This window comes from Apteryx rowi, unplaced genomic scaffold (genome assembly GCF_003343035.1).
Source record: "Apteryx rowi isolate R43461 unplaced genomic scaffold, aptRow1 scaffold_628, whole genome shotgun sequence".
NCBI classification, from domain to species: Eukaryota; Metazoa; Chordata; class Aves; order Apterygiformes; family Apterygidae; genus Apteryx; species Apteryx rowi.
In genome coordinates, this window is record NW_020450903.1 from 52279 (window position 1) to 78697 (window position 26419).

The 26419-nt window shown below is 40.7% G+C and overlaps 1 protein-coding gene across 4 annotated transcripts in view; it reads right to left on the reverse strand.

The window, feature by feature from the left end:
• LOC112974813 (abl interactor 1) overlaps positions 1–26419 on the reverse strand; it is an 81625-nt gene that overhangs the window by 52076 nt on the left and 3130 nt on the right. For all 4 annotated transcript variants that reach the window (XM_026084164.1, XM_026084165.1, XM_026084166.1 and 1 more), the window contains exon 2: positions 3558–3725. In XM_026084164.1, coding sequence (XP_025939949.1) covers positions 3558–3725 — 168 coding nt within the window. The remainder of the gene's footprint in view (positions 1–3557; positions 3726–26419) is intronic.

Sequence of the window (26419 nt, forward strand, 5' to 3'; positions counted from 1 at the left end):
CCCACATTTTCCCTAGTCTTCCTCTTGCTACTGATGGATTTGAAGAAGCCCTTCTTGCTGTCCTTGACATCTCTCGCCAGATTTAATTCCAAATGGGCCTTAGCCTTCCTCGTCGCATCCCTGCATACTCTGACAACATTCCTATATTCCTCCCAAGTGGCCTGTCCCCCTTTCCACWTYCTGTAKACTTCCTTCTTCTGCTTGAGTTTTGCCAGGAGCTCCTTGCTCATCCATGTAGGTCTCCTACCTCCTTTGCTTGACTTCCTACTCMTAGGGATGCACCGCTCTTGAGCCTGGAGGAGGTGATGTTTGAATATTAACCAGCTTTTAACCAGCTTTTTTTATTTTCCCCAAATCTTGCCTAACAGCATGAGTAGGATCTCTCGTAATGGAAGGGTTTGCAAACTTCTCCAGAACACTAATCAAGTCTCTGCTCTGCCATACCAGAACAGCTTGGAAAGGTCAGATCAGCTTGGCAAAGCTCAAAGTCAACATCAAGGGCTTAAGCCAACAAGCTGAGCTGTACATACTCAGCTCCGTATCCTGAGGTGCAGTAAATAACGATGTGACAGGCCACTCCAGACCCTCCAGTTATAGCTGAAAGACAAGTATGACTGCAAAAAACATACATGCAGCTGGGCTGGCTTTTATCTAGCAGCCAGAGCAGAAGCCTCTTGTGGAGATGTTCACTGCCAGAACGTGCTCAGAGCAGGCCTTCCTCACACCTAAGTGATTACTTATGTAAAACCTCTCTGTTAGCTCTCAACAAAAAAAGCAAAAGTTGAATTCAATCCCCCCCCCCCCCGCAAAAAAGGCAAGTTTTCCATCTGTACAATTAAGCTCCAGTAGGTAGTCCATACCACTCCACCATCTGACATTTCATGAGTGCTTTCCTATTAGTGAAGTACCTTCTTGCCTGGGAAAGGTGTTGAGTGGCCACTAATCAAGATAAGCCAACCAGCCATTTAGCCTAGTCTTTCTGGAAAACACACACTGAGAACTGAAAGAGTGAGGGCACTGTGGCAAAGGTCTGAGGGGCTACAGAACCTGCCTGCAGATCAGAAAAGCCATAGGATTTCCTTCCTGAGTGTTTGTTACCAGAAAAGCTTTATCGAACTGTAGCTTTCCTCACAGGTACCTGCTCTATGTTGCAAAACCCAGAACGGATTAATTGACTGGCAATGCCTCAGAACTGCATTTCTGGGCAATACTTCTTCCATGGATAACTGAAGTATCAGTTACAGTAACTTCCCATGTACATAAGTAGGTTGGGAATGAAGTCAAACTTGTGTTTCCTAGACAGTGAAATTCCTTGATATAATATACTTTGTCTTAAAGACAGACTGAAAGACAGAAATTGTCCAGACATGTTCCATATACCAACCTGGCCATCACTGTGGTCTATCCAAAGGATTTATGAAGATTTGTATTTTGAGAATATGCTCATCTCCATGCTTCACTGGCATGAAAATATTCATGACTGATAGAGGCATGGGGAAAAGACACTCTGGAGACCTATCAGAATTTAGAAATAGTCCTTCAAGTGACTGTACAGCAGATTTTTAAGATATGTAATTGAAGCAGTCAAATGAAAACATCTTAAAGCAAATAGATGAGATAGTATGTGTATATTAATTTTATAGAACTAAACTAGATGCAAATAGTCATCAGAGGTTCATTTATAAACAAGGATTAGTTTCAGGAAAGACCAGTCAGCCACAGAAACTACAAGTGACCTTGCTAAACACTTCTCAAAAGCTCTACAAAGCACTGATTGTTCAGAGTCTTTAGCAAACAGTTCATGTATCAGGTGACTCAATAGCTTTCAGCATAGTGCCTTCAATTCAGGCTGAGAACAGTRCAGCAGGTTAACACCTTTTGTGCTAGTATCAAACATTTTGGCTTTTTCCATGATTAGTCATATCAGTGGCCCAGTGAGAAACTAACAATAATCATTTCACACACTCCAGTTCTGAAACACATAAGAAAAAGATGTGCTCAGTATAACAGGACATCCAAGGTTTGTGAAAGCCTTTGGCTAAGCGTATTACTCTGAAAATGGAGGTAGGAGTTCAGTAGGTTTTTATCCCTTATCCAGTCATCTCTTTGGAGGTGGTCATAATCTTAGCATCAAGAAGTCTCTGAATGCCTGACAGAACAAGAAACTTTTCTCTACAACAATTTTACTTCTTCTTAACTGTTTCAGTAGCAGGTACTTTTTAAAATATGTGACACAGCTTTTAACAGTGTAGGTTTTTTTGKTTTTTTTAATAATTACTATATTGACAAGTATTTTTGAAATGTTTGTTACTAGTAAGGCCTTTTTACATGCATGAGAATCTTCTCCCTGCTGACATGCTTTCAGCCAACCACTGCATGCCATTTAACAGAAATATTTTAAAAGTCACAGTTGTTCTGTAAGAACAGCAAACAGAGGTTAGCAAGGCCTCCCGGGAGATGGACAGCAGAAGCCATAGAGAAGCATTCTCTTTCAAGTATTGGTATAAGGTGTACCACTAACATAGCATCGCTTGACCAGCAAAGGTTTCAAATTCACCAGTCACACTGAGGAGCATTTTGGGTTTAATCCTCTGAGATTCGTTTATGAAACATCTCAAATAGACACAGGACATAAAGCCTAGCAAAGATGTAACCAAATTTCAGTAAGAATATATGACAGTGAACACTGGGCTTAAGCCCAATGACACTGGCTTAAGCCTACTTCAGAACTGCAATGTAAGGGTGAAACAGCCAAGTGAATCCTATCCCTTCCTTCACAGTGGTATTGGTGCCCACCTGATTACAAAGTCGGCCACTTCCAGCTTGTTAACACAGCAGGATTTTTTTGGATGAGTTACCACACAGTTAGACAAGTCCCAGATCAGGCACAAGGTAAGCAGCAGCAGTAACTTCCCCCTCTCAGCAGCAGCCAGCTAGAGTGAAGCTTCAGCTACAGGAACTCAGGCTGTCACTGAGAGTGACAGTCTTGTTCCTTCCTATCATCTATTTCCATGTCTTCTCCGCATCAGCTCTAGCAATGGTGCAGTCGTTGTGCAAGACAGATCAGCTCACTTATCCACCTGTCTTGGTTTGGACAGAGCTTGTCTTGAGCAGGAAGTGGCAGAATGTGAAACTCGTCTCCCTCCCCACACAGTTCACACAGCTTATGAAATTACACCCTGCAAGGGTATGAAAACGAATGAGACCATATTGCAACACCCACAGTAGCATGAGATAAAACATCATACTTCTACCTGTATTTCCTTCAGAAAGAGGACCCTTCTCTCTCCCCATCCCCCAGTTGCAGCTTCAAATCTTGGGATCTTGCTTTAAACCAAATATAATCCCAGCACTTCTTGAGAAAGGAACTGTTTTATTTTAATCATGATCTCCATAGCAAAATGGCTTTCATAAATATTAAAGCCTTACATTTTTCTATCATTTTATTCAGAGAATTCAAAGAAGTCAACATAAACTATCCAGCTCTCAATAATTCAAAAAGGAAGATGATGCTTCTTCCAGTGCTATCAATCCTCTGTTAAAAACAAAAAGGTTACCTGGGAGATATGGTTGATGGAAGACTCCATCCTCCGTAGCTGGGATGCTTGGATGTCCAGCAGTTGTAATACATTGTTGGCCAGTGCATTGATCTGATAAGCAACACTGGCTAGAGATTGAGTCGTGTAAGCTTTGGTCTCTTCTAATGCTTTCCTTTTATCTGGAGCCTGTAAGGCAGAAGAACGAGAAGTTTGCTTAGGGCCAGAAAAAGTGTGCGGTGGGTAAAGGACAGAAATAAAAAAAGTACAACCATTATTTAGAAAAATCTGTAACCCAGAAGACCTGACTGTGCAGCCAGACAAGGTACTCAGAGTTTACATCAAAGAAATTTTCATAAATAAAGAGCAGATAAAGAATTTGAAAAATATTTAACCATAATATTACATGCCAAGAAACAATTCTTTCAACAGGAAAACCAAAACTATCATGATTTGTTGGAGCAGAGTTTCTAAAGTCATCCTTCCTCTCCAGAAGTCTCCAATTCCCCAGAACAGTGAAACGCAGCTTTTGCCATCTCTTAAGAGATCACACAGCCCAAGCCAATTAAAGGCATAAAAATATTTTCCCACAGTTGGGTGTCTCCCAACTGCTGGTTGCTACTCCCCCAGTCCAAGAGGAGGGCAAGCTGAGCATCAGGAGGGCATGCACAGAGGGCTCCTGCATGCAGGAGTCTGGGTGAAATCATCCCTCCTCACAAGAAAGCTTAATAAGCCTTCCCTGACAGCTGAGAAAGTTCAACTTTGACTGAGAAGACACAAACATGTCTGACCCTTTGAGAGGTCAGAAAAGAGCAGAGCTTTCTCCTGAAGGGGGAAAATAGAAGGAAAGGGAAGGATCATTTTTGTATCACAACCATAGCTCTGTTGCTTCCTTCCCATTTCCGTTGCTAAGGTGAAGCCCTCAATCTTTCTTGAAGCAATGCTCCTCTAGTAACAGCACCAAGATTCACACACCTCCTCTCTACCACAGCAAGATGCTTTTTTGTTGAGCATCTGCCTTCTCAAGTCTGTTTAGACACAGCAAAGCAGGCAGGTTTGTCACATGCTCCAACCTGTGGTGCTCCCATCTCCTTTGCTCAGGTACCATTAATCCCTGGCAACGGCTCCTCACTGTCCCACCACATGCTGAGCGAGGCTCGCCTCAGCCTCCTTCTCCCTGGCATCCCCCTGTGCTGTCCCAAGGCAAGGCCTAGCCTCTTGCTCTTCCCTGCCTGGCCCTGCCCAACCTAGCCCTTCCCCATGCAAAGCACATGCCACACATCTTCCCTGCTTTACTGCACACAGGGTCCCACTCCCGCATCCCCAGCCAGGCGTGCCAGGCCAGGCAGCAACCCAACTCCTGCAGCAGGTGCAAACACAAGAGCCAGAAAACCTGCACTGCGTTAAGCAGGTTACTATCCAGAATCAGCAACTGCTTATGCGACAGCACTTGAATTGCAGAACGTAAGTGTCCTCTCAGCACGAGAATGGGAGCCACCAATGCCACTTCCACCTTGAACATACACACAGCACTCTGAAGTGCTCCATGATTTGGGAGCTTCCAGGGCAGGCTCTCTACTTCAGCTGTTAACTCTCAAACTGCGGCTATCCAGAATTCTCTTTTTCCCCTTGTAGAAAAGGTGCACTGCACAAAGAAGCATTCTCAGCAGATGAGTCAGTAGTGGCATAGCTTCTTCTGCATTTAATTTATTTGTAGAACAGTCAATCTCAGCAACCAAAAGGAAGAGTTCGTATTAATAAAGTGTCTTCCAATTGGACTTTGTTTATCTTTGTTTTCAATTTATTTAAAAAGTAGGGGAGACAATCTTACACAACATATAGTTACAGTATTAAGCACAGCAGCCAGAAAATAAAAAAATTCCATTTGCACTCAGCTCAGCTCTGTATTTTCCAGCTTCCATGCACTTAGCGTTCACACTTAAATCCTGCCTCAGACTCCTTCATCTCCATATTTTAGCTTAATATCCAGAAGTGTTATATCTGCCTCTGCATCAAGACAACTGGAAGGCAAGCAGCACATATACATTATAAAGTTGCAGCATGATGGAAGCACTGCAACACAAGCTCTGCTGCCATTTCAATTAAAAAAAGGTGAACGAGAGTGAACTCCCCCCACCCAACCAGGAAATTTGGTTCACATAGTCACGATTTATAGTGTAACAGTGTTTTGACACTTACTAGAACAGTTAGGTAATGCCATCCTTCACAAATTGGTTCACATACAGATGTCTTCTACAGCATGAAGCAGCAAGAACAGTTTAATGTAATCTGTTGTCAAAAGGTAAAACAGCTATTGCGCATACTGACTAAAGCCAGGCTATGCAGAAAAACCCACTTTTTAAGTATTTCTGAATGTAAACAAAGATGCTTTTTACCTAAAAATATTGACATTTCTATCTGTCAAAAAACACTAGTAAGAGTTACTTTCTTGTTTCAAGAACAAGGACCTGTTAAACAACTGCTAAAGGTTGAAGAAGCGAGTTTCCCAGTGCACCCTGGTTATCCATAGAGGCATTTTAAACTTCAAACCATCAGTAGCAGTGATTTTCAAAACACTGTCCTACTGAGTTGGAGCCTGAAGAAACCAGCAGATGATTTTTACTTGGACTTCCACCAGTACGGGCAATAGTGAAAGTGCAGGTAGCAGTTTCAAAGCTGTCCAAGATAAAAGGCTTACTAAAACAGACACAGCTAATGAGAAGTCAGTTGCCATAATTCTAACTTTATATTCACTCAAGTGCAGGTCTGTAGCCTTCACTCAAGCAGTTTTCTTAAGAAGGTTTAACAAAACAGTGTTAGGCTGAACACTAACAGGTTACAAAGCCACAGCACTCAATTACTGGGTGACTGAGTGCTATCAAACGAGAGAACTTCAGCATATAAAAAGCCTTTTTTCTTCCCTAATGATTTGTTGATCAAATGCCTTGTCCTCATTTGACTAAGCACCTAAAGTTTTAGTTATTTGCCCAAATAACTGGTTTGGCAGCAGGATTAGATAAACACAGTTGTGATGCTGAATGTATTTTCTGTCCTAGCTGAATTAGGTTCGAATAATTTTCAAGCTTTGCAAATAACTCGGGCAATTTCACTTTGCAGTTTCCATAACAGTTTAGATTAAAAATAACTTGACATGTAGTAGTCTTCTGCATTGTTTAATTAGGACTGCTGGCATCTGCAAGATAAAAGCTTAAAGCTCTATAGCATGCAAAATATGGAAGAAGGAAGAGTGAAGCCAAGAGCTATGTGGCAGCAATGGGAGGGAGCAGGAATTTCCAGAGTTCAACCGTTATTTCCATCTCTCTCTTTTTAAGTAAAAAACAGAAGTAGTATAGATGATAATGCACATGTTTACATGTTTTCAGATCCTTCAGGATGATATTTGAGCACCACAGTTAACTATTCAAATTTTAAAAAGGCAGAATACAAAGGGAGTGTTAATTGGCTTGTTTTCCTAACAGGAGTTAGGAATTACTTTACTATCTTGCATTAAACTACAAAGATCCTGTTGCTTCCCCAGTCTAATATAAGTAGAAGTTTAAGAGTCCTTTAGTAGCAAAATGAAAATTAATTAAATCTCAATAACATTACACCTTTTGAAATTTCCCTCTTAAAAGGCAAAGAGCCCACCTGTATTTCTAGTCCACCCTTAACTCAAGTCATGTGACTAAGGCAAAACTGCTGTTTGACACCACTTTCACATAACTAGATTTAACATTTAAAAAAGAAAGTCTCTCCTATTACCCAAGCAGATACACAAAAAGACAGTTAAATTAGCATGGCATTCCATACTGCATATCATGTATTTTCGTCAAATACAGACCTGTATCATAAAGCTTCCTTAAAAACATTTTACATAATTACAGTACTATACTGGAGGGAAAACTGACTCCACACCGAAACAATTGCCACAGTAAGAGGAGAATAAGAGTTTATTTACTGATTCCTCAATTCAGCCATGCTTCAAGGTCAGTCTGTCCATCATTTGGCAGCTGATCTTTCCAAGTTGCATGCAGTCAGACAAATTTTTTTTCTCTCCAGACTGCCACCCACACAGGCCCATCCCAAAATCAATGTCTGTGCAGTGTTCAAACTATCTGCTCTTCCAACTTTTTTCATCTCAGCCAATTCCCATCATCTTCTAGTTCATACAGCACACAAATAAATGCACAAGATTCCTCCAAATCACATCAGCTAACACTGTAAAATATTTTAGGAGACCAGACATTCTATTGCAAACACACTGGTCTGATGACTTTTTCCTCTGACTTCTGCTTCCCCTCTTTCCTCTTCAGTCCCATTTACCGGGCTTGAAATTCCCCATAAGAAAACGTGCCCCACTGGAAGAGCTGGCTCCATTTGCCAAGGATCAGCAAGCAGCTCATCAGATCACACCAAGAGAGGCAGTCCCAGCAGAAACAAATTAGTTTGCCTCCTCAGTGTTTTTCATTTTCATCTGTTGGAATATGTGCAACCTCAATTACAGAAAAACCCCACACGTGATAAACGACTAATAGAGCACTGCCCTAAAGCAGCCCAATAATCACTAAGCTAAACAGAGCAGTTAATTATTGAGGGCCCAATGCCTTGTCAGATGCCCGGCATTCTATTCAAGGGCCTGGTCACTCTGTAATCAAGCTACAGGAATAGATTCACATTGTGTTATATGCCTTTGCTATTATTGCCCATGCGCATTTAATGAATTCAGCAGTGCACTACATTTGTTTTTGCTTCAAAATAACCACAAGATAATTTAGTTTTGCACGTTAGTTGGCTTCCCCGCTTAAAAAAAGAAGTATTCTTTTCCTACCTTTCATCAATTGATCAAGAAGAAAAATGGGATTACTACAATCAGTTGCCACATGCATTTAATAGTCTTTATCACACATCAGCACACGCAGGATGCAACAACGCTATTCAGCAAAGAATTGTCAATACGCCCATTTGCATTCTCTTTCCTTCACGTTGCCACTTACCTTTCTTTGAAGCTTACAGAACACACACTTCCTGGTAAGGCAGATAGTATAGTTAAGGTTTCAAAGTCATGCCTACTTCACTAAGGGTCTTGCCATTTTAGCTCTGAGTTCTGGTCCTGACCAAGTCTAGAAGGGAATTTTACCAAAAATCAACCAAAACTTCTATCTTAAGTGAGTGGTACCAAACTAATATGGACAACAACAAAGACTTCTTTCAGAAAAAACAATTTATTTGGGATATATTTGTGCCCTGAAAGGATCTATAAACACAGCCTAGTCCCTGCTTCAGTAACTACATTTTGCCGTTGATGGCTCACCTAACTTTCTCTGGACCAAAGACCCATTCCTTCACACACAGCAGCAAATAAAAGAACTAAAGAGAGAAAACTTTTCAGTATTGGAACAAGAAGAAAAAAATAAAATAAAAAATCCAAACATTCAATATGCAGCAGATTATAATACATTATATCAAAGTATTGTGCAAGACCTAAGATTCCCCCCCCCTTTTTGAGTCAGATATAACCTACAGTTCATTTATCAGTGAATTGGAAATATTTTTTATAGAATGATAGACACATACATCCAGGCAGGAGCTTGGGGACTCCTTGTTATCAGTACTGAACCTCCCTGAGAACTAGCTGGTGACACTCCAAGATGGAGGAAACATTTCATTTCTCAAGGGAAGTGGCTTCCACACTCAGAAAACAGGATCACTCAGAAACCTACCTAAAGCAAGAGCTTATAACACTATGTGGAACTCTCAGATGTACCCACGAGCTTGAGGTTGCTGCTTTAGTGACCTGATAAGGCTTTTAATAACTCAGAAAGCCGGACTACAGCATTAAGGGTTTATTCTTTACTTCTGATTGGTGTTGGCAAAAAACTTGGGCATTTCTAAATTAACAGCATATGTTCATCTTAGCCAAAGTATTCTGCATCTGAGCTGCAGCAATATGTCTCAAAGTTTTAAATATCCCACGCATGCTAGATAATGTTTATCTATCCTGAGCCTAAGACTAATTTACATTGAATATTAAGAACTGTAAATCCAGAGGTCATAGTAAATAATTGAGGAGCTATCTACTGAAATAAGTAAATGGACCACGGATACAGGTTCCCTCTTATCCACAGTTCATGAAGCTTGTTAGAAAGCTTTGTAAACAGGTTGCATTGCGGTAGACTTTTGCAGGGGGGCTGTTACTGACAGTTATTACTTCAGAAAATTAGTCATAAATCAGAGAAGGAAGTCAAATTAGAAAGTCACAGTAGCAGGTGCCACAAGTTTCTATGCTCTGAAGAACTTTCAGGTGCCAACTGTCTATCTGGAAGCCATTCAAGGTGATCTAAACAGGCTGTGGTTATAACCAGGAGGTGCTCACCAGGGACCATTCAGGGTTTCCTCTAGCCATAGGTACAGCCTTAAGGGATGTACCTCATTCCAAGGTGGGAGGAGGAGGGAGAAGTACTATCCACAAAACTAAAGCTTCAGATTTTACAATAGGGGTTGCTTACGCTAATGTATACCTGTCCAGGTAGGGAACAGAGTAGAAACCAGATAGATCAAGCATCTCCTGGAATAGATTTGTTGTGCTCATGTCATACAGCAACCTTATTCAAGATATTCTTCTCTCTGCAACACATCAGACTAGGATTTACTTTGAGGAGATGACGCACTAAGCATTTCCYAATATCCTTAGCGCTACACTAGGGCTGGTATTTACCTGTCTAAAAGCTACAAACTGTTCAGCACCTCAGTTCCTTCACTAGGGGATGAAGTAAACCATCAGGAGACTTAGTTCAGAAGTTTAAGCTCAACCTTTGCCCAACCTACAAGCACAAGGAGACATCCCATAATACCACAGATAAGACTTCAGAAGGCCACCAGTATATTGCATTCACTGTTTTTCTTAAACATAATCAATCCCAAAGCAATCAGTTTCCATATTCTGGTTACTGGAACCATCTGCTTTGCCATTCATGTCATTACTGTCATCACTAAAACCAACTGTGGGAAGTTTTAAAGAAAGCATTTATGGGGGGGGCAAAGAAAGGAAGGGACTTCAGTACAAGCACAGCCTGGTATGGTGACTAGGTCTGCTGTGGCACTTTATGAAGGGGAATTAAGGCTAAACCCCCACACATTCCAGAGTGCAGACAAGTCTTCTACTTAAACTCTAACAATCATGAAGATTGATAATACAGTATTTCCAATGGAAAATTGTTCAAGTGTCTTACTTGATTTGTCGTTACTTGTCATTTTGTTTTACTTTTCCATTCCTGAACTTGGAGCCGGGGGGGGGGGGGATTTCTAAAGCTCAAGATTTTTAATTATCAAGAGTTTGCAAGCTATTAATAGCAACATATTACAGTCACTGAACATATGCATGTCCTATCCAAAGCCTTCTCTCCAGGGCACTGGCAGTCAATCCTTGCACTGATGGTGAAAAAAAGAAAAAGGAACAGACTATCCAGCATACCTTTCCCTGCACATAGCGGTGTCAAAAAGATGTATCAAAGTTCTTAATCACCTAAAGAACTGGTTGTTGCAGAAGTATAAAGGAAGCTATGACGGGAAGGCACACAAGGATGCTTAACCATTTACCACAGTTCTAAAACCTGAAATTCCTCACAGCACAGTAACACCCATAGTTAAAAACAGAATGATGAGACTTTCAAGTCCATTCACTCAACAGTAATTTTTCCTATTTACTGAGGGAAAAATCCACTATAGAAACAGTCAGAGCAGCATCTCCAATTCAGCTCTACTGAACTTCCAGCAGCTACAAAAAGAAGAAAGAAAAAAAAAGAAAAAAAAAGGCAGCCCACTGGTATGAAATAATACCTAGTCCGTTAAGTTTCTCCAAGATAAGATGCAGTACTCAGCTATGCCAAATGTAGAGGAACTGGTGGAACTTGAATCTTTTCTCCCCAGGTAAACACCTTGTACAATAAAGCCAACATCTGCAGGGCACCACACGATAAAGCAATTGCCACCACAGCAGCAACCACATCACAGGCCACACACAAGATCCCAGCATGTCTCTTTTCAGAAGCACTATCTTGACGAAAATCATGGACTGGTCAGCTATTCCATCCCAAAGGTCAAGACACATACTAAATTATTCTTATTTAAACAGACATATAGAACAGCCTAAAAACCACTGTTTATGATTTACAAGCTCAGTTTCAGACAGGCCCTTCCCCCAAATCCTGTATATGCTAGATAATCAGCTAGAAGCAAATCCTTCATTTCCATCAATAATATTCCCCTGACCAGTCCTGAATAGCCTTGAAGGCAAATTAGCATTTCTATGGGCTGAGACCAATTTAGCCAATCTGCCTGTGCCCTTGCAGATTTTCTTTTAGTTTAAAGTTGCTTTTCATTCTGTTGATTAACTTTAAAATGAAGAGTCTCAATTTTTCTAATAATTATCTCTTTTGGAGAAGGGTAGAGGAAGAAAAATCTCTTCATTAAAGGGGAGAAGTTCAATCCAAAATAGAATTTAAGTGACATGCATATATTATATACACTCACGTGCATACACCATAGTGGTCAAAGTTTACGAGTCTTGACAACAAGAAATGCAAGATAAATACGTACATTAACTAACATTTCCAAAAAAAAAAAAAAAAAAGTGTGTTTAATTTACTCTGACAAGGGCTCATCAGATCCCAGCCTATTCTGGCCTGTGTGTGCACWAGGGATTGCCTTTGAGGTCAAGCTTCTGATAACTACCTCACTTTCATATATGTTTTTACTTAAACTCAGTCCACAAGATGTAGCATCTGCAATACTCTGATACAAAGTTTAATGGGTCTGTAAAGGAGGACAGAAGTAGCCTACAAAAACACTTTAATTATTTTACAGTAAATAACTTCAAAAAAAAAAAAAATCAACTAAGGAATTCCATTTTAATCTATGCCATGAACATTATAGCAAGAAACTAATCTATCCAATGGGAGAGTGATTCACAAAGCAATGCCGACTCTGACAGATGGAGCCTGGGAAGATATGTGCCAGCTGCTCTGTTAGCAGCATTTTCTGCCCAACACAGCAAATAGCGCTCATGTTGGCTCTGGACTAAACTACTCCCCTTATTAAAAAACAAAACCCCATATATATTGTTGAAAGCACAATTTTCAGTTCTCCTGCCAAATCCAATAGAGGAGATGTCACAGTAAACATATATGTTGGCACAACACATTGTTAGTATTTCAGTTATAGTCTGTGCACACAACAAAAACAGCATGCAACACCGAACTAAAATGACAGAAGCAGACATGCCCATGTGTCATTTTCATACAAGCCTTGCACACCCAATGAATAGGGCTTCAAAAGACTGCATACGCAGCAAGCCTAACAAATTTGGTCTACTGGGTCTTATTTTCTGTGTTTTACATAATTTAGACAACATAAGCTCCAGGGCAGAAACCATATCTTCCAATTCAGCAAAGTACTGCACATTAGCATTTACAGTTGCTTCAAAATTCTCCTGCCAGCTTGCTTGCAGTGCCTATGATTTGCCTTATGACATTCAGTTGATTACACAAATTTCTTCAGAGCTAACGTAAAGCAACACCTGACTTCGGAGACATCTCCCACTGTTTAAAATACCAACCAATGCCATCCTCATCTTACCAGCCAACAAGTGGAGCCCTTTGCACTTCTCTAGCAATCTTACTTCTTTAACGCTAAGTGAGCCACCCAGCGTTTTAGAGCATATGATTGTTCCAGCAGGCTAGATAACTGATAATAGGGAATTAAAGCACTTGTGTGCCAAGAACTTTGATATCATTTGTTTCCTTATAGACTGTCTCTGGAATATTGATCTTTTGTTTTCTGTTAGTAACGGGGCTTGAAATTAAAATTGTTTTCTGTTTACTTTGCCTACATTCTAACATTACCCATAATTTTTAGCTCATCTAGCAAGGACAGGCTCACTAGTACTTTAAAGAAGAGGAGAATAAGGTAGAGAACCACTCCATCTGCATTTTTTTTTGGGGGGGGGGGAAATAGGAGGAGGGAGAAGCTTTAGCTTTTATTAGTTACAATATCTTCTTTGTAATATAGTGGTAGCAATGCAAAACCTAACTGGAGTGAATAATAAGGACTGGGTGGATTCTCAAGTCATGCAAGCCTTTGAATCGAGACAACTTAGAGCATCGGTTTTGGGGCAAAGTTCCCTGGCTCATACTATGTGGGGAAAAAAACAAACACTTTTCGTAATAAGAATGACAACAGTTTCTTCTAGGAATTTATTTGCCTCTTCAGTTTACTCTCAAAGAATGGAGCTTGCACACTCAAAAGTTATCATTTGGTTTTGATAAATCAGATTGAAGGAATAAGTCTAGACTATTGCAGTAAATCTGTATCTGAAGACAGGCAACATGCTAAAATTCTATGGCCTTTTATAGGTGACCTTCCAACACTATCTTTCATTCCAGATCCTCATTCTCTCGTCTTCCCCATCCTCCACGCAGGCCTGGAAGCATACCAGACAGCATTGAGCAGGCAAGGTTAAAACAACACAATTTGGCATTAAGGATCAAATTACAGTGTCACCTCACTTGACTGTGTTCAGGTATCACGGATTACATTTCAACACTGCTCTGAACCCATACAACAGGGTAGCCTCAACTGCTGGGAGACAGCTATGTACTAAAGGTCAGTATCTGCAAAAGGGTTAATTCAAAAGCAAGCAGGCTCAAAGCTATGCTCTGCACGGCAATGGCTTCCTCCGCATGGAAGAGACATCCCAAACCCCTTAAGCTCCAGCAAGAATCTCAAGGCATTAAAATATAGAGCCAAGAATTATTCAGGCCTTCCAAAGTCCAGCAAATACAGACCGCAAAGATATTCCTAATTCAGGAAGAGTTCCCTTGTTCCAGAAGGAGTCACTATTGACACACAGCCTCCATCACAGAGGCTGCCCAGATTTTACAGTTAAGGCAGTTCCCAAACAGCAAAGTGCTTTGAAAGCAAAGAAGAAAATGGTGATCGTTTGAGTGTCAAATTCTCCTTTCATACTTCGTAAAGCTACGTTTTCAATTCAGGTTTTCTTTGGTTTGAACAAATATCAAATATAGCAGCCATGTACTGTACAGCTAACCATAATTAAAAATTCACTCGTCTTTGTGGCCTACAAATATTTTTTATATATTTAGTTCAAATGCCTAATTATTTTCTTTTCCCCAAATGACCAATTTCTGCTTCTCTTCTTTCTTAAAGAAAGCATGTCTGAAAACCAAGGGATTCAACAAATTTGAGGTTCATAAAAAAAAATCCAAACAAAAGAAAATCTTACTCTGAACAGTAACAAGCCCTCTCAAATCTAGAGGTTCTTTACAAGAGAAACACCTCTTGGCTACAATACTATAAAAAAAATGAGGGTCTCCCTGGGATGGAGTTACTGCAGACTGCGTGTAGCTTTGATGATCAATATATTTGCTCCAGCAGGAGACATCCCACAGCCTGTGCAGATCCCACAGCACTGGTGCAACATGCTTAGCCCCAGGACCCAGTGGATCTCCCAGCCTGGTAGTAACTTTCTTCCTCCTGCGAGGCACAGGCACGTGCAGCGCACAGGCTCTACAGGGATCTCGTGGTAATAACGTAATGGTCTGCAATAGGAGGACTGATTGCTTTTACAAGAACTGGCATGTAAGTGAAGAAAATCAACCTAGTTTCTGTTTCTGTCTGGTCACATTAACAGCCGCTAACGCTGCTTAGGCTTTTGCGTGCTCTTGGAGCTGACTGTACACTTTATTATCTGATAGAGCTTGTGAGCACATTACATTCAGCCTCCATTTGAAGAATTATTTTGTATAATGTTAATATTTGAGCCTATGGTTAGTAACAACATTACAAAGAGCTTAAATACAGAAGGTCATCCAAATAGAAGCGAGTAGGAATTTAGCTCCACAAAAAAAAAAAGGCTCAAGAGAATGGGGAAGAAAAGGAGAATGAGAGGAGAGGAGAGCCAATAACATACCATCACTTCTTTTCCCCCCAAAATGCCAACAGGCCAGTAAGTCAACACCTAACGCTAGCAACATACAATACTTGGAGAAACCAAAAGAAGACAGAAAGCAAGTTCTTTGACAGGAAACAAAGTGTCAAGCTCAGGACTAAATGACTTGTGTATATATATATTTTACAAATATATATACACACACACAAAAAAGTGTGTGCATATGTATATATATATTTTTTTCTTTTAAACAAAGCACCACTTGGAGAGAAAGCTGCTGTGCTGCTACTTAGCGCAACAGTAGTTCAAGTGAGGAAAGCTTGCTAGAGATACAGCTGCAATACCTCTGGCAGCTACTATTACAACTAAGTTTTCTAGTCCATTTTGAAGCCTCATTGGTGTTTTGATGCAGCTTGTTCACATGATTTTTAAGACTGCTTCTCCTTCACATGCAGGGGGAAGGGGGAAAGGGTGGTGTTAGGCAAATGCAAGAGATATAGTCTCATGATGAAACCCAACAATGCTTGCACTTCCATGTGCCCAGATGCATCAAAATAGTCACATCCACGTTACCCCCAGCGCAGCATCCCCCTGCAAGCAATAACTCAACCCCATAACTAGTCTATTTGAGCACTTATAGCAGGGCCACCAGGACAGCCTGCTACCATCTAGTCTGTAATCAGCTTGACAGATGGGTGGCCTTATTACAGCCACAGAGGAGCTCTGCTCAGAGAAGCTGTCCTTTCACAAGGGGAACACGCCAGCCTCCGCTGTACATCCACCCTTGCCTGCAATGCTGCCTCTCTGCACATCTGTGCCCTCTAGAGAAAGCTGGGCACCTTGCTAGAGTGCAAGGGAGGCCAAGGGAGGACAGAGCCATGGAGCTGCATATGGGGCAGGGCATCCTGGCAGAGCCAACTGCTTCAAACTTGTGATGGCCTCTCCCCATTGCAAGAGAGGCAGAGGAAGGAGTCCGGGCAAATTATGTGCCAATTAAATCCACTGACAGGGTTTAGCTACCAGAGATAAGATTCTTACTAGGATGTGAGCAGATGCAAACAAGGCTGGGACTGGAACAGTTACATTTTAGAAGCTTCATTTGAAACTGGTTAATTTAAAATAGCAAAAAGTGGCTGAGTCCATAGCAAAAAAATTTATACCCTAAGAACGCGCTCTCAATTTCACCAAAGAACATACAGTATTTATATGCTAATGAATCCTTCATAAATAGAGGGATGAAAGAGAGAAAGCTTCTTATCAAATACAGTGAAAACACTGAAGACATATCCAAAGCAAAGCTGGAAACTGGTCTTTTACCACCTCCTCTCCTAACTAGCTCTCATAAGAGAAAGCACGCTTTCCGACTTCTCACCCTTGTCATCTTTGAAAGGAAAGAAAAAACTTTTCTGTTCTAAGCAACTACAGAAATTCATTTTCCTAATCGCCAAAGAAGGATTTTCTTATCATCATGAACAGCCACATTTTCCGCATCCATTATCTGTAATGATGATGTATTTTCCCTGTCTCAACTTCTGCAGTTGTTAGTTTGCATTTAGTCACTTTCTGAGGATGTAAGAAGGTAAATGAGTATCTTCTGCTCATTATTTATATTCTCTATTTGCATAACTCCTTCACAACTGCTCCATTAAACACCTCTTCTCCTCCGAGGCCAATTTTAAAAGGCCTCCTGCTTTCTGACACTGACAGGCATGACTCACAGTATTCCCTGCATTCATTTCCCCAGGCCTAGTGGGATATTATACAGCCAGTAAGTACTGTACCCACTTCAGTTCATACTCCCCCACTCCCAGTGGTGCTGCCGTAACCCCTAGCAGCAAGCTGGAAAAAAGTAAAGCTACTTCTCTAGCATTCAGCTGTAGACAGCATGCAAAAATTAATAGTATTTGCTCTTATTGCTGTCCTTCTGCTACCACATCACAGAGAGCATGACAGAGTAGCTGAGCAGGGACACAAAGAGAAGGAAGGTTACAAACTCTGCTGGGGGCAAACTGACTGGAGAAGAGGCTTTGCAGAAAAGGCAAAAAGAAAAGGATCCTAGCGGTCCTGGTAGACAAGCTGACCGTGAGCCAGCAGCGTGCCTTAGCAGCAAAGAAGGCCAACAGCCTCCTAGGCTGCATTAGGCAGAGTGTTGCCAGCAAGTCCAGAGAGGGGATCCTTCCCCTCTGCTCAGCACTGGTGAGAGACATCTGGAGTGCTGGATCCAGTCCTGGGCTCCCCAGTACAAGACAGACTTTGCTGGAGCAAGTCTAGCAAAGTGTCACAAAGATGATTACAGACTCTTCTTGGTGGTGCCCAGTGACAGGACAAGAGACAATGGCCACAAATTGCAATACAGGAAAGCTTAAGGGTTTTAACTGTAAGAGTGATCCAACACTGAACAAAGTTGCAGAGTCTCCATCCTTAGAGATGCTCAAAACCTGACTGGATACTGTTCAGAGCAACCTAATCTAGGTGATCCTGCATTTAGTAGGGACTGGACTAGATGATCTCTAAAGGTGTCTTCCAACCTCAGTGATTCCGTGAGCTCTCCCCCATCTTCCAGTGCCTTTAATCCTAACAGCAATTTACAAGATTTTCAAGACCCCCAACCTGCTTTTCAACCATACACCACACCAATGTCTTTTTATGTCAGCAAGGCAGTAAGTTATTCAACAYAGATTTTTCCTTATTAAATCTTAAGCCCTTCTCATGCCCGAGGAAGGAGCTTGAATCCCCCGTACCTTCCACATTCAGGACCAAACCCAACTTTTCACTCCTCAGCTGAGTATCTCACACAGAGCCATATTAAAAGTTAGCAGCAACTTTTCTACTTTGCTCAGCCCTTTAGGTACCATATACCTGCATACACTTGGCTCCCCTCCCCAGTAATCAAGTCTCTTTCATAATTACAACAAATGCCTCTCGGTCTCTGAACACTAAATATTAATCACACAAAACTGACAATTGCCAGGAGCAGATTTTATAGCTCTTGTTCATGGACAGTAGGTTTCAGAAGGAGTTTGTGCTAGAAAGCTTTCCACTGATTGTTATTCTTCTCCACCAGTTTAAAGGACAGACTGCCAAAGAGGAATGAAATACACATCTAGAAATGACACAGACACTATTCAAGCGACATAAGACATCTCACTTTGTAAGAAGCATTGTATGATCCCAAGCTTCAACTACATCTACAGCAACAACAATTTTCTCCAACTTTCGAGTGCAAAGACATCTTAGAAATTAGACATAAAGAATCTGTTGCCATTTAAGACAACATGTACTTGTAATGCCCCCAGACAAGTCTCGAGGCTACTACAGCAACCAGATCATTTCAGTGCTGAGAGAACATACAGTACGCTGCAGCAGGAAACACACCCACGGTATCTGAAGAGAGCCTTTTGGAGCCAAACACTTCCAAACCAGACACATTTTATCTAACGCAACTCTAACCCAGGAGTTTGCACCACAGAAAGAATGGCTCCTTCCAGAGATTTAGAAATCTTGCAAGCCAGCCAGCAAATCAAAAGCCAAACAATCCCCAGACAGTCTCCAAGGATCTTGCCAACGTAAGTGCATTGATCCATCATGGCCCTGGAGGTCCCACTGTATAAAAAAGTCCTTCAGGATTAAGCCCAACCCCGTTTTGTCAATACATACCTACTAACACATGGGTACAGAACACCATTTCCCCTGACAGCACCACCTTTCCCCCACTGTTAAGAGATCCAAAGCCCTCCAAGTAAAGAATCTTTATTAAGCTTTGACCATCCATTGGCCTCACACTAACAAAAGGATCATCTTCCTAAACAAGGCAGATTTCTCATAAAGGAGAAGCCTGACTGCATACATTTGAGAGGCCTCTTAAGAGGTTTACTAGCAAAGAGAATCATGCACATCTCATTGCACACAGCATCCCCCTAGCTGTCTTCTGTTTCCTCTGTACCCTACTCATCACCACATCCCTAGGTGGTTACAGCCCACTTCATAGCCAAGGCCTTGGTCTCAACTCTGTGCTGTTAAAGATAACCTGAAAAATAAATGTATATCAGTGTCTTTAGTAGCAGCTGGTTTATGTGATGAGCTATTATTCAAACCCATGGTACTAGAAGCTGTTTGTCTGAAAGACATCATGAAAAAATAGCTGCATACTTTAAAATGCAACACAGTAAAATATGCAGTTAAATAACAGAGATTAATTAAAAGAAGTAGGCAAGGGAAAAGAGGTTTTCAGATGAGATCTGAAATGAGACTGAAAGTCAACGAGGCGGGTAAAGAGAGGAAGCCTGTTTTAGAGGCAGAAGCTGTGATGAGAACACTCTTGCATTAATGGCAGCAAAAGAGAAGGTCCACAGCATTTGGTGGCAGTAGAACAGCAAATAAGACAACAGGTCTAGGAGATGGCCTGCAGCAAGCAGACAGGAGGCTTCAGCAAGAAGAGGAAAACTGGCAATTTCACATTGAGATCACAGACTAGGAGAAGCACCTGGAAACAGAGAAGTGTTGTCATTTGTTGTATGCATGTGAAAAGACAAGTCAGGGCATGGCATTATACAACTACTCAGACATCACTGCATTAGTCAGATGAAACTGCCTGGACACTCTGTTCTTGTCTATTTGTTTTACCCAGATATTTTCTTATCTTGCACTCCAGAAAATACAAAGTTCCTGCTTGGAGACTACAGTTCAAGTATAAAGTCCAAGAAGATGCTCAGCTGACAATGACTGTAGCAGGACAAATATCAGTTGCCAGATTCACTGACCCCATGATACAAAAAGGAGATCAGAGGATGAAAGTGAAGATATGCAACTGGTGAAAGATTAGCTGGGAAAAAACAAACAAACAAACAAACAAACAAAAAAAACCCCAAACTGCACTTGCCTGATAACGTATAGCTTGGAAGAAATGTTATCTTGTGAAACAGTGGCGTGAAAGTAGCCAGAAGAGTGTGCACCTCAATTTTCTTCCAAGGATATCAAAAAATTGTTATGACGTAAGTAGACAACAAGCCATTTTTTATTGGAAATATTTATAATATTAAGACCACCCAAAAAGAACATTACAGTCAACTCTGAGGATGTCAAATCAGCATTTGTTCAGTAAGCTTCTCCTGTCCAAGTATGTAGAGGCCTCCCTGCTTTCTTAACCAAAGTAATAGGACACAATATTTTACTGTGATCTGTCTTTGAGGTTTAAAATAAAATTAGGAAAAAAAGATATGGATTCTCTTCTCCATGAGTTCTTTACCTGTTCATCACTATAGTATCAGRGCCTCCTATAATAGCACATGAAGCAACACATTTGCTCTTCTGCTGAGGAAAGAGTATATATACTTGATTGTTGGGGGGGGGGGTGGAGAGGGAGGAAGGAAGAGGGAGGGAAGAGACTGTTTCACAAATATAAGTGCTATGTTAACGTAAGAGGTAGGTTAACACAAAATCAACATACTCTGCATGCAAAAAGAAAGTATAAAGTGAGCAGTAGCTCTTCATTATTGGAGAAAAAATTTCATCCTGGCCCCAAGAAAGCTGTATCTTAGTGCAAGAGATACAACCTTTACTGTTCTTAGAGAATGTTCCACCGTGCCAGAAAATGCAAGATGGCACCTACCTTCTGTAACAGTTATAAAGTGACTTTATTGCAGGAGAGGCCCAAACTGCAAAAGGTTTTGATTTTCAGATCCCATGTCAGTTTGCCAAATCATCTGGTCTGGATTCTCAGACAAGAATGTTATTAAAAAATAAAGTCCTCTTGTAAACAGTCAACCTTTTTCAGAGTAAAACTAATTTGCTTTGGCAGATTAGCCACCAGGTAGTTGTTACTGGCTACCAATTTCATCTCATGTTCATACACACTGTTGAATTTTACAAGTTGTATACTGAAATGCTGTGGTCACATTTTGTTTCAAGTTGAAACTATCTTGCAGGGTTTTTTCACCCCTTTCTAAACTATCTGCATCATAGTAACAAATCTACACTCTGCCAGGAAGTATTCTTACGTGGTTCCTGTTAACAGTATTAAGGACTTTCATAAGCAAGGAGCAATGTTATTTGAATAATATCAGACAGAGGTGGCCTTTACACTCTTATTAACCTGGGGGAGAAAAAAAGTACACACTGCTAATACCAAGAGGGGAGGTTTAGAGCTCTGCTTTCATTTGCTGTATGATAAATGGATTCCTCAAAGAGCCCAACTGTTTTAAGTGCCATATCTTTTATTTCACTGTCCAGCACTAAGCAGACAAAATATTTGACTAAGCCCCTAAAGCACAGTCAGAAGGGCATGCTGACAGGCATGAAGGGCGAAGGAAAGTTACCTGCRGACACCCTCTTGCTTACAGAGCTCTAATCGGGAGCACTTCGCGACCTGTTCTCYACAGCTCAGAGGCCTGGGCCTCCAGGGGCCCTGTGCAAGTTTTGAGCTGCAAGGGGGGGGGGGGGGGGGGGGGGGGGGGGTCTGCAATCCACACAAGACCGGTACCGAGTCTGCCTGCAGCAGCCGCCTCACCAACAGGGTCAGGAAAAGAAGCAGCGCAATGAGGCACTACATTTACTCTTACAAATTCAGCAGTTACTTCCCTTTATCTAGGGGTGGAGGGAAAGGGAGGATCCTTGTGAGCAAGCCCACCCATCTCTGTCCCTGGTGCTCAGACTGGCGGGGAGCGGACGGGAAATTAAGTCAGAGGAATACCGTCCTCAGTAACACAAATACTAAGAGGAGCAGGAATGCTGCATTTCGTAGTCGACCTGCTTGGGTAATTTTGAACAAGCTTCAACATTGAGTAACTGGGGACCCACAAGTCATTTCCAACTTGGTAACAACAAATAAAAACCACACCATGATCCCTTTGACTAGAAGTTACTAAGGACTGAACATAGGCCCAGAGAAAGAAAGATACCCTTTCACCCCTCAAGGATGCCTTACTACATCAGAACTGACACTTGCCCACRCAGCTACTACCCTGCTGGTCTGCAGATAAACAAGATTTCAGCCACCAGAACTATCAAACACAGATGGCTTTCATGAAGGAGAAAGAAGAAAGAGTTGCATCTTCTAATGCCTCTGCCTGGACAGTGATACCCATGAGCATGTTAAGAGAGACAGTATTGGGAGCATTATATAACTCCAGAAGTTTACAGAACAAGCTGAAAAGTAGCATTTAAAGGTTCTATGAGAACAGATATATAAAGCCTTTAAAAAGTAATTGGTACTAAGGAGTTTAATGATAGTTTCAGATGCACGTTTTCCCATGGGATTCACTCCACTGTCTCTCCATATTTTGAGAAAATGCAGTCATTGCTATGCCATAGTACAACAGAGGCAATTTGGAAAAAAAAAAGGGGGGGGGGTTAGAAGCCCAAAACAATTAGGTTCTGTTCCCAAATCTGACAGCACGTCCCTGTATGACCTTTCACTGGTCAGTTATAAACTCCATGCCTCCATTTACATGTCTGTAAAATGAAGACAGTTCAACATACTAAACAAAGATGTTGGGAAGCAGCAAAAGTTTTTTTATTTTGGGGTTTGTTTTTTTGTTGTTAAACTTAGGTTGGTAGCACAGATACCAACAGCAACTCAGCCCTCAGAGGTGCAATGCTTCCTATTTGTTCACAGCCTGCTCTTATTACAGTGTGATCCACTTATGAGCCATCCTAAAGGTCTATTTTCTCCCCTTACTGCAAAAGTTGCTCACTGCAACAAGCTCTCCTAGATTTGGAAGGAGCAAAGCATTAGACACAGTTCCCTCTTACGCATGTCCCCCTCTCTTCCTCCCAGCAATTCCAAATGCCGGGCCCAGCGAGCGCAGCAAAGAGCAAGGATCATGCTTTAATATACATTGACAACAATCTTCATTCCAATACACTTGCAAAAGGAAGGGAGCGGCAACACTTCTTCTGTGGAAGAAGCAGCATCCACCTGTAATGGCTTAATGCAATCCACTCTGCCTCTTCCAATTATAGTAGCACAGTGCCGACAATCATCTGCTGAAGTACTAATGGGAAACGGAGCTGCAAAAACAGCTGACATCTTGCTAGCTTCTTAAACTGAATGCACAAAAATCCAATGAAACATTTCAGATTTGGACACTGAACTGCCATACTTTGAGATACCTTTCCTGTATGCCCAGTGTAATCAGTTGCCAACTCATGGAAGTTGTACTATTGTCTTATTGCTGCTTTAGAGCTAAATATTTGGCTATATTTTCCAAAACACAGACAACTCACTGGCACAAAAGAAATACAAGTCCAAGCCATCAACTGGATCTGAAATAACTTTTTTTTTTTTTTTTTTTTTAAATACAGAACAACCAATGCCTTTCATACTGATGGCAAATGTTTGGTTAACCTACCTTAAAAAAAGAACAATGTTTAAAGTATAAGCTAATGCCTTCCCTTAATAAATGCAAAGAGTATGATTTAAACCTATGAAGGATAGTGGACAGTACATCCACATTTTCTCTCTTTGCTTTTAGTTCTCTAATTTTATATCACCAAAGTTATATTTTGGTGTTATGGAAAGTGGACTAGTTTAATTTGCTTTATTTGGAACATTTTACAGAAAAAGCACTGAAATTAAAAATTCACTATATTTACTCTCACAATACAAACTAATTAATCTATGAACATAAAAGCATGCAAGTTCTCACAGCACATAAAAGACTTATATTAGTGACACTTTAAGTAGTTTATCCTTTTAAAGCAGGTCATTTCCTGAATTAGACATTCTGAGTGAACTTCTTTGTACTGAACTAAGCTGAGCCACGTTCCATACTTCAGGCAAATAAGTTGAGTGTCGCATCAGTTACCAACATTCTAGAAAAAAGAAGCAAAAAATTATTTTCTTTTCAATATGTACTATCTACCGTATGGGGAGCAAGGAATATCTGAACTATCAAAGGGAAAGGATTCCTCTATCAGTACTGGAAAATCACAACAGGACTTGTGAAACTTATATGCAGCATTCCCTCCAGCACCACACATGCATTTTCCCCACCAACTGGAAAGACACCTTCAATTTCCTGTAATAGTGGTCAAACTGAAATCTGTCCCCACTTTTGTCCATTTTATTCAGAACAGCTTGTTTAGTTGACTGTTCAGTTTCCACATACCAATTGGAAGCTACAGGAGGAAATAACACAACTACAGCAATCACAAATTTAAGCAATGCAGTGCTTACTTCCTTAAAATGTCTTTGACTCAATTTATTTTCCCAAACTGCTAACTCTACCCACTAGAGACCATCAAGATCATAATTTACACAAATGATTTGTATTCCAAGTTACTCATTTATAGTTTCTCACAGTCACATTAAAATCATATTTGAGCTTAAAAAAAAATTATTAATGAATCTTCCCAAGTGGTCTAGATGGAAAGAATTGATGCAAACTACGCATCTGTATATGCATAAACAAGACTATAGGAGATGGCCAATTTAAATAGTAGAGGAGAGTTGTAAGTAGTGTTTTATAGAAGAGGCATCTCTGTGCTGTGCCAGGCAACAAAAGTTGTTCAGAAGGAAGTCATCAGCACAGTAACACTGGACACACTGGTTTCCTGTGTCACTTTTAACTCTTCATAAGCTTATTGTAAACAAATTTATTAAAAACTACAATTAACTCAGTTCAGCCTGGAAAGTGACTGGTGAACCTCTCTAAAAGTTGCTATTTTCAACTGAAGAGTCATAAATAGAACTGTGAATATTGTAACTCTGCATGTTATTTCTGTACTACCGCCGACAAAGTTTTCCTAGAGTTTGGGATACTGATGATAATGCAGTATCTCAGAAATTCCTCACCAGTATCTTCAGTTTTATGCTCTAGCTTTTCAGATATCCTTTCACCGTTCCACACTCCCCAAAAGGAGTAGCCACAGATTTTATTTGTGGACAAGAGGATCCGGGGAAAGGCATAAGGCACTGGAACTTACATTCGTACTGAACCTATGAAAAAGTTCCTTTCATTTCTATTAGAAGACAGTTCCACCTCTCGTCTTCCCACTGATCCATATCATTATAAAAGCAGCCTATTTACAAGCAAATGTCTACATCACTAAGACAGCAGAGTCATACCAATATTCTAAAGACTGCGAAAAAAAAAAAAGAAAGAAAAATGTAAGTTCTCTGTGTTAAAAAAACAACACACTTATTTCCAGAAAGAAAACCACACCGCCAGCTAAAGATTCAAGGTCTGAAATCTGCTTTTCAAAACTGTTAAGAGAGTTTAAGTCTCTGATCTAAAAAACAGTAAGAATAATTTTCTACCCACTTGTCACTTAAGCTTCTATCCAGAAACATAACATTTTAAACCTAGTTGCAAATTAAGTATAGTAATGTAGTTATTTATACATTTTTTTTCCTTCTAGTCAAAGCCTAAATCCCCATGAACAGCATCACAACTTCCTTTTATTACTGTATCTGTACTTGGTTTTCCTTCTCTTTTTTTCTGTCTCCTTCTGTCCCCCCTCCCCCTAAAACTGCCACCATACTGTAATTTCCTTTTAGCACTGCAGATCGAAAAGAAAAGAAAAGAAAAGAAAAGAAAAGAAAAGAAAAGAAAAGAAAAGAAAAGAAAAGAAAAGAAAAGAAAAGAAAAGAAAAGAAAAGAACCCCACCTTATTTGCTCTGCTTCTCCTGGATTCTTTTCCCTTCCTATCAGATAAACCTTCTTGATAACTATGGTCTGGAGGGCAAATTGTGTTACTGCCTGGAATTCTAATTTATTCACCATTTGCCCTAGCAAGAAACTGCTTCCCACTTTCCCAAGAACACCAATTTCCAGCTTGAAAGCTTCAAATGCTCTTCTGTCATCTTTCGTGAACACTTTAGTAAAAGGATGCTTACTGTCAATAGATTACGTACACCATTAGGGAGCTAAGCTCCACGGAGATGGTTTGGGGGTTTTGGTTTTTTGTTTTTTTTTTG